Below are 9518 nucleotides of genomic sequence, written 5' to 3'. Positions count from 1 at the left end.
GGTCATTATTCTTGGTATGCACGGCTTTCTTATAAATAACCGACGCGTGCAAACAATACCTTTTCTAGAGAAGAGATAAGAGTGGGTGTAGGAAGTGGATCAATAGAAGAAGTAAAGGTTTGCTAAGTCGTCACTCTAAGACCGTCCGTTCTGAAAGAATGAGGGGCGTAGAGAAACGATCATGTTTGTTAATCCTTTCTTTAATGGTTTGGTAGTGCTTTTACGCGACTCCTCGAAAAGAAACGGTGAGGGTATAGCAAGAACAAATCTTGGTAGGAGCATCCATGAAAATAGAAATAAGTTCTTCAATTCAAAATCATACAAACTCGCGTGCTGCATATGTTAATGTGCTATACTTCGCACACATAATACAAGTCTGTATACCGTGCACGTAGATACACGACTACAGAAGGTATATATATCTATAGCACACTAGGACACTTTTTCATAATGCTGGAATCGGTAGGCATGGTACTGGCACATGTGGCTTTACGTGCTGATCTAACGGCCCGAGTGGTTGCGATGCATGCATTGGACGTACGTAGGTACGATCGAGAGACGTACGAGTACGACTGCCGGCCACCCCCGATCCACATGCATGCATGCACGTGCATCAGAGCGACATCTTCCGGGGCTTCACCGTGGCCAGCAGCGGCTGGTTCATCACCACCGTGAACTCCACCTTATCCTTGAAGTCCACCGCCGGCTGCGACGGGTGCGCGCGCCACTCGAACTCCTGCAGCATCCGCGCCACCATCAGCGCGATGTGCGTCGTCCCCATGGCCAAGCCCGGGCAGATCCGCCGCCCCGCCCCGAACGGTATCATCCTGATGCCCGCGGACCCCGTCATGTCCGCGGTCTCGCCGCCGGTTAGGAACCTGTCCGGGTCGAACTCCGTCGGACGGTCCCACAGCTTGGGGTCCTCCGAGATGGTCGGGAGGAAGATGTCCAGGTTCGCGTCCGTGGGCACGTCGTAGCCGGCGAGCTTGCTCCCAGGCTTGACGGCGGCGTGGGTGAGCGAAAAGTACGTGGGCGGGTGCTTTCGGAGGAGCTCCTTGACGAAGGCCTGGAGGTACGGCATGGTCTCGATGTCCTTGTCGTCGATTGGCCGGGCGTCGCCGACTTGCTGCATGATCTCCTCGTGGAGCCGGGCCTGGATGGACGGGTTGTCCACGATGCGCGCCATGGCCCACTCAATGGCAGTGGCCGTTGTGTCGGTGCCGCCGTTGATCAGCTCCGCGCAGAGCGTGACCAGCTCATCGTCTGCGCCTTCGCGGCCCTCGATGTGCAGGTCGAGCAGCGAGTCGAGGTACGAGAAGGGCGCGGCGACGTTGGGATCTGGCGGCGAGCGCTGCATGTCACGGAGGATGGCGCGGCGGCGGTCGATGAGCGGGAGGAGCGTGTCGATCTGCTCGCGGCGAACGGCGAGCGCCAGGCGCTGCTTCCGCCAGAAGAAGGGGCGGAGGAACGGGAGGTAGTCATCCATGCGCACGCCGACGGCGAGCAGCACGCGCTTCAGGACGGCGTCGATGTGCACGATGTGCTCCTCGTCCAGGTCTAGCAGGCCGAAGGTCATGTCGAGCAGGATGCAGAACACCGCGAAGCGCGCGTTGCGGAGCACCCACACGGAGGCCCCGTCGGCGGAGGCCACGGCGTCGGCGCGCATGCGTGCCACGAACCGGTCCATGGCTCGAAGCCTCGCCGGGCGGAACTCCCGGAGACGCGACGTGCTCAGCATCCCGGACACCATGTTCCGACGCAACGACCGCCACTCGGCGCCGTACACGGCGGAATTGACGGTGAACTTGTTGGAGGAGAAGATGTTGCGCGTGGTGTTCTCGGCGGGGCGGCTGGCGAACTCCGGCCCCTTCTCGACGAGCGCCTCGTGCACGAGCTCGGCGCTGCTGATGACGACGAGCGTGCGCACCCCCATCCGCAGCGTCAGGATGGGCCCGTACTCACGCCGCAGGTCGCGGATGTAGTGGATGAAGAGCTTCCCAGAGAAGGCGACCTGGAAGAGGTTGCCGACGATGGGCCACACGGGCGGGCCGGGCGGGAGCCTCAGCCCCCTGTACTTCCGGTTGTACCTCGCCACAGCGACGGCGACGAATAAGACCGCGGTAGCCACGGCGGCCGTGAAGGCGATGCTGATCATAGAGGACGCAGGCATGGCGCCGAGAAGGTTGGCACTCGTCGGTTGTTGCTGTTGTTGTTGCATGGACATGGGTGCGATTAATGAAGTGCTCGACGAGATGGAGAGGCCTAGTGCGTGGCTATGAGTAGGATCTGAGTTTGTAGCAGATATTATAGGAAGGCCGGAGGGAGGACCGGAGTAAATGGGAGGTGGCAAATGTCGTTGGAGAATTCAATGACCTCATGTTGGGCGCCTAGCTAGCCGACCGACCATGCTTGACTCGAGGAGCCTGCCCGCATCGCAATGCTACAGTGCTCAGTTGTCCACACAATAGCATCTTCCTCCTTTCATAAATATAAAATGTTTTAGACATTTTATTATAAATTACATACAGGCTAAATTGAATAAATAACACAAAATCATTTCTATATACATCCGATTCATAAAAAATTAGACATATCATATTTGTGGATGGAGGGACTAACATTTTTCGTAATCCTACATCTACATGCACCTATGAAAGATTACTAGCAAAAGGGCCCGTGCGTTGCAACGGGAGAAAAAAAATACCATCTTCAATGATGATGGCCACATTATGTTCATATCTCATAGCATGATTTCAAAAATTTGTCCATAAACGAAAGAAAATATTTCTTCTTTCAATTTTATTCACAATTCACAAGTTGAAACAATGTTCATATTTTTTTTAAAAATATCATGGTTGTCAAAAAACTTGATAACTCAAAGAATTATTCTGAATTTCAAGAAACATTTTTTAAATATACTATAATATTTCGATCCACCCGGACAATTAATTCTTCAAAATTCACTCAGGTATATAATCTGAAAGACTCAGAAGCATTATCGTTGAACTACATACATTCGATCATTCGTGAACATTTTTACAAATTTGGGACATTTTTAAAATTGAAAACATTTTTTACTATTTATAAACATTTTTGAAAAAATCCAAACAAAATTTTATATTACGAACTATTTTCAAGTACTTTCTTGTGAATTGGCGAATAATTTATTTTTTGAATTATGAAACAGTTTTTTTATTTGCATTAAAGAAATTGCTCAAAATGATAGACTTTTTTTGATTCACGAATGTTTTCTCCAAAATTAAGATTTTTTTAATATGCAAACATTTTTACAAAAATCCCGAACAATTTTTGAATTCGCAAACATTTTATGTTTTATCAAACATTTATGTAAATATAATTTTTTGAATTTCTAAAGTTTTTATTGATTTATTTGAAATAGAAAAATAAAAATGAACAGATAAATAATAATTGAAAAACTAAAAAACAGGCCCCCGCCCATGGGCTGGCCCAAATGGGCGTGCTGTTTATTTTCCACCGAGCAGAGCGTAGTATAGTTGGTGCCTATGCTTGGGCCGGCCCATGCGAGGATTCCCTGCAAAACCTTTTTATATGTTTTTTAACTTAGGTGTATGCTACAGGTCAACTGGCTACCTTGATTAGAATTTGATCGTACGGAAGGGGGTTTTATGTAAAATTGAAAAAAAGGGTTCATAGTCACTTAAAAGAGGGACTGCGGGTTAGTTCGGATAAAATATAGGGGGTTTTGTGCAAAACATAAAATAACGGTTCGACTTGACTTACAAAAGGACTGTGGGTTGAATCCTAAAAAACGGAGGGGCTTTTTCGCAAAAGTGCCCCAACGGACGACGGAAACACTACGTGCTTTTATTATTATGAGGAAAAGATACAGGCAAGTTTACTTTTCGACGTTCAACACCTCTCTTTTCTTTCATTCCTTCCTTTACAATAACTGTCACAACACCCTCTTCCATCTACAAAGTGTCCCCTTCTTTCCTTTGACCGGTTGACCCGTAATACTCCCTCCGGTCCTTTATACTCCGCGTATTAGATTTCGGTCAAGTTAAAATTTACAAAGTTTGACCAAATTTATATTAAAAAATATCAATATCTACAATACCAAATATATACATTATGAAACTACATTTCGTAAATAATCTAACAATATTGATTTGGCATGGTGAATGTTCATAATTTTTTCTATAAATTTGATCAAAGTAGAGATACTTTGACTTCGGACAAAACTTATATGCAAACTAAAAAGGACCGAGGGAGTAAGATATAAGGTGGGTGTCCTGGGTGGCAAAAGAGTTATGTGAGAAGGTGACTGGTCTAATTGCAAAATGAGCATTCAAGAATTATTTTTGTTGTGCTGACTCAAGTGCTTGAACCGTGCATGACGAACAAGTGCTTGAACCGTGCATTGTGAAGGATGATTTCACCGTGCAATCGACACCAACAAAAGCCTACAACATTCTAGGTGAGAGATTTTTCGAGTTACTCATCTAGATGTCGTCAACCTCCTAGACGTTGTCCATCATTGTATTGTTGTTGTTGACCGCACGCACATGCTCCGTGGCTCCGTGCAATCCACGGACATGAAACAGATGCCAGTCGATCCTAGGGATGTATCAGTGTTGCACGCTATAATTCATTGACAGGAGTGTTCGTGAATGAGAAATATTAATATATGGAACAATAAACTATCTTGGCTTATGGACATGTGGTTGCTATATATAGAACTATGTCCTCATCACTATAAGGCGTAAATCAAGTTTTGGAAAAAAGCCAAGCCGGAGCCCACATACCATCACACGTACTCAGCGTGGATGCCGCTAATGTCTCCAAGGGCAGAGGTGATACTATCCGGTCTCTCATGTTGTAGACACTGGAGTCAAGAAAGGGATTCTCACGACTTGTGTTTCTAAACGAGTCCCAGGACATGGTACTCCCTCCTTACAGTTTATAAGGCATGCACGTGTACCTAGGTCGTCAATTTGACTTATATAAAATATATTGTTTAACATAAAAATTATATCATTAGAAAATAGAACATCTAAAGTTTCTAATGATATTTTTTTATTATATATGCCTCTAATTAAGTTGGTTAAATTGACGACCTAGATACACGTGCCGGACTTATAAACTGAAACGGAGGGAGTATCATTTTTAGACACGAAGTAAATGCAGTCTTCTTGAACTCCGGTGCGGCCACATTGGTTGCCAGCAGCAGCAGGGACCGACTCAGAGCAGCTTTGGCTGACGAAGAGTGCACGCCCCCATCAACGTACTGACATCCCTCCACCGTCCATCGCCGCAGCTCAGGTCTGCCGCTTCGTAGACATGGAACTGGTAAGTCCATGGCTGACATATTGTTGCTGGTATAATGGTAGTTAGTTCCACCCTCAGTAGCTGATTTCCGGCCACGACGAGGTAGTCCGGTCGTATGTGCATGTCAGGGCCATAATAATCACAGTTCCATATACGGTCGAGGTCATGATCTTCAGGGCTCGGGGTCAGTGTTTTGTGTATGCAGCAGATGTTTGTGATGTGCGGATCCCCGGCGTCCAGGACATGTAGCTCCTCTTCTCTGGTAAGGACATAGAGCTTCCCTTGGAAGAGTGCAATGTTGGCGATGGATTTGTGCGCAGGCGACGTCCACGCCATGCATGTTGTGCTAGCCCCTGCTGCCAGGTCGCCGCCGCCCAGAACCGTGGCTCGGGAAGATCGACGGTCGCAACGGAGGAAGGGCACACCAGGGAGAAGATGCCGTCTTCATGCATGAGGAAGAGCGCACCTCCGGCTGAGAATCCGAAGAAGACGTCGTCCGGGACGGGCAAACGGTGAACGGCGCCATCAGGGAGGCTGAGGAAGGTGCCGTCGGGGAGGGCTAGCCAAGGGAGCAGCGGGTGCTGCAGCCTTGCGGCCGAGCACCATGCGCAGCACACGACGGGTAGGCGGACGCGGTCGGCGTGCGACGAAAGCCGCATGAGCACGAGGCCCAGCAGCTCTGCCGGGAGATCCGGCCATTGAGAGCGGCGGCGGGTAGAGCCAGACGCGGCCATCAAGATCGTTAATTGGGGCTTTCTGTCTCTTTTTTCTTATAGCAAGAAAATCGAGATCGCTAGGGCTGGATGGATACGTGATGTCTTCATATTACATGAATTTTTTATAAAAATATCACGATGGGTTTTCCGACGGAAGCAATAGCCTCTTTATTATTAGGTAAAGAAGTAGCTCAACCGCCAAAAAAAAACAGATTACGTAACAATTTAGGTGAATACAAGCGCCTGAAACTTTATTTTATGACAGTCGATTTTGGATGTCGTTGATCTTGCTTTGTGATTCGTGCCATTTATTTTTTTGTTTTGGTTGTGTTAGACCAACTAACCATATATTTGGGCCACTCGGTTCCTTAACAGGCCAAAGCCCATTATCAGGTGCAGCGCAACTCTCCCCTTCCCCCATTTGTTTTCAGTTTTTCTATTTTTTTAATATGTTTCTACTTTTTTTTACTTTTCAGTGCAAATTGGTATGCAAGTTTTTTTTAATATTTGTTTCATATTTTTGAAAGGATAACACTAATTCTATTTATTCACTATTCCTTATAAAATTGTATTATTTAAATTTTGTTTAGTTTTGTTTCATTTTTCTTTCTTGTTTACGATTAATACAAATGCCACTATTGCATTCCTTCGTAGGAAACTTGTTTTTTATGAAAATTTCACAAATCATATCTTTAATTTGCATTTTTTTAACAAACTTATTATGTATGTTGGGCTAAATTTGTAATATTGTTTAGATTGCTTTTCCTTTTCTTAAAGGGTAATACCAATGCCACTAATTCATTATATCTTTGGAATCTTTACTATTTTTATTTTGTAAACTGTGTGCTACTCCCTCCTTTCCATAATATAACAAAAAATTTGACACTACACAGGTGTAAAAAATGCTCTTATATTACGGATTGAGGGAACTTTTTTATTATTTGTTTTTATTTTCTTTGTTTTTAAATGGTAATATCAATGCCAATTATTTATTCTTTGTTTAAAACTTCATTATTTGGTTCTTGCTTTACTTTTCGTATTCTTTAATGATAGTAACAATTGCATTAATTCAGTTCATCTTAGGAAAGTTGCTTTTTCCAAAAGTCTAATTATATTCTTATTTTGGCATATTAAAAAGCACAATTTCTATGTAAACTTTGTCTTTTTTTCTTTCTTTATTCTTCAAGGGTATTATCAATGGCACGAATTCAGTCTTCCTTAGAAACTTCACCTTTTTTATTCGGTGTAAAAAATTTGTTTACTTTTCTTTCTTCCCTAAGGATAGTAGCAATGTCACTAATTCAATCCTTCTTAGAGAAAATATTTTTCCAAAAATGCACCATTATATACTTATTCCTGCACATTATAAAAAACACAAATTTCTATGTAAATATTAAATTGTGTGGAAAGTTTATTATTTGCTTTTCATTTTCCTTCTTCTTAAAAGGTAATAATAATGCCACTAATTCATTCATCATTAAGAAACTTCATTATTTCATTTTGTTTCTTTATGGGTAATACGAGTGCCACTAGTCCATTCCTTCCTGGGAAACTTAATTTTTTCGAAACTGAATTATTATATTCTTATTCCCGCGTATTAAAAAATATATAATTTCTATGAAAATTGTGGGCAATTTTTTTCATTATTTTTTAATTTTTATTTTTCTTACAAGGTCACTTTATGGGTTATTTTTTATTACCGATGCTACTAGTTCATTCTTCCTTAGAAAATGTCATTACTTGTTTTTGTTTCCTTTTCTTTAAGGGTAATACAAATGTCGCTAATTCATTTGATCGAAACTTCTCTTTCCTCAAATTCCAATGTAATATGTTAAATCTTGCATATTATTGAAAATTGCAATTTCTATGTAAACTGTGCGCAAATTTTGTCTTTTGTCTTTTTCAATTTTTTCTTAAAGTGTATTGGTGTCATTAATTCATGCTTTCTTAGAATTTTTATGTTCTTCTTTATTTCTTTGTTGTCTTGTGCCTTACTACGTATCCGACCACTTTTATTTATGTTTCATATCCAAATCCCTTTGTTCGATGCTCACAAAGGCTCAAAATTAGCTTCCAATTATTTTGGGTATATGAGATTTCTTTGAGACGAACTTGAAGCTGCAGGAAAACCCATCTGTGAGGCGGAACTTATCTCGTTCATCATTGCCGGTTCGGACATGGAATGCGAGTCTATTGTCTCAACCCTTGGTGTGTGGGTTGAACCCATCTCTGTGGACCAACTGTTCGTAATGTTGTCAAACTTTGACCAACGGGTCAAGCTCTTCCATGGATCAGGCGGAGGTGGCTTCAAGTCCTCGGTCAATATGGTTGCGGGGAATCACAACGGCGGTGGCAAGGGAAATCTCTTGGTGGTGGTGGCCGCAATGGAGGCAGCGGCTTCCACAACGGCAGCGGCTTCCCCAACGACAGCGGCTTCGACAACACCAACAACAAGCGAACCGACCAAGGCGGCGGCTCCTTTTACAACAACAATAAAACCAATAGTGGCCACAACCACAACAATAACCATGATCACCACCAAGGGCACCCCTTCTACAACAACAATCAAGGGCATCAAGGTGGCTATGACGGCGGCTACGGGCAACGACAACTTCCAAGTGGTACTATTAGTATGATGGAAAATGCCAAATTTTTAAGAAAACTAATCATATAGCAAAATATTTGTGTTGGCGCTATGAAGATAATCAGGAGACAAATAAGGTTGCCACGGCCGCCGACATGTCCTATGGAGTGGACACAAATTGGTATGCCGATACCAGTGCAAATGAACACATCACCTTCGACATGGACTGGTTAACTATGCGTGAGAAATACCATGGCCATGATCAAGTCAACACTAATGAAAATGGTCAAGGTATGATGATAAGTCACGTTGACAATTCTATCATTAAAATATCACACCGTGATATCCTCCTAAAAGATGTCCTACATGTTCTTAGTGCATCCAAACATCTTGCTTCTATTCATCGCATTACTCTTGATAATGGTTCCTTCATAGAGTTTCATACCCATTTCTTTTTTATCAAGGACCACACAACGAGGGAGGTGCTCTATCACTGTAGATGCGTGAATGGTCTCTACCCTTTGATTCCTCAAATTTTCAAGTTCAATATGCAAGCTTTTGGAGCCATTAGAGTTTCTTCAGAAATGTGGCACAATCGCTTAGGCCACCCTTCCTTCTCTATTGTTTATCAAATTCTTAGCAGAAATAAACTCCCGTTTGTTGGTGAGCAAAATTGTGAAACCATTTGTGATTCTTGCCAAAGAGCAGAAAGTTATCAGTTGCCTTACCCTATTTCAATTAGCGTGCGTGTTAAACCCTTGAAATTAATATTTTATGTTGTGTGGGCTCTTGCGCGCTCCCTCTTCCGCTGGTAGACACACATACTATATGAGTTTTATTGATGACTGCAGCAACTACACTTGGATTTATCTCCTTAAGAAACGTTCCGATGTTTTTCAAGTGTTCCA

General features: G+C 43.5%; 2 protein-coding genes across 2 annotated transcripts; both read right to left on the bottom strand.

The window, feature by feature from the left end:
• Nucleotides 1-285: 285 nt before the first annotated feature.
• LOC123430247 (cytochrome P450 77A4-like) lies at nucleotides 286-2272 on the bottom strand. Its single transcript, XM_045114122.1, has one exon. The coding sequence runs from the start codon at nucleotides 2222-2224 to the stop codon at nucleotides 614-616; it is 1611 nt and encodes a 536-aa protein (XP_044970057.1). The 5' UTR covers nucleotides 2225-2272; the 3' UTR covers nucleotides 286-613.
• Nucleotides 2273-5223: 2951 nt separating this feature from the next.
• Nucleotides 5224-6044, bottom strand: LOC123428151. The gene is made up of 2 exons (XM_045112316.1): nucleotides 5692-6044; nucleotides 5224-5656 (listed from the first exon to the last, which is right to left on the bottom strand). The coding sequence occupies exons 1-2, from the start codon at nucleotides 6042-6044 to the stop codon at nucleotides 5224-5226; spliced, it is 786 nt and encodes a 261-aa protein (XP_044968251.1).
• Between the last annotated feature and the right edge of the window lie 3474 nt (nucleotides 6045-9518).

Source organism: Hordeum vulgare, chromosome 2H (genome assembly GCF_904849725.1).
Source record: "Hordeum vulgare subsp. vulgare chromosome 2H, MorexV3_pseudomolecules_assembly, whole genome shotgun sequence".
In the NCBI taxonomy this organism is placed as follows: domain Eukaryota; kingdom Viridiplantae; phylum Streptophyta; class Magnoliopsida; order Poales; family Poaceae; genus Hordeum; species Hordeum vulgare.
Note: the sequence above shows the minus strand (reverse complement) of the source record. Positions and strands in the feature narration are given on the sequence as shown.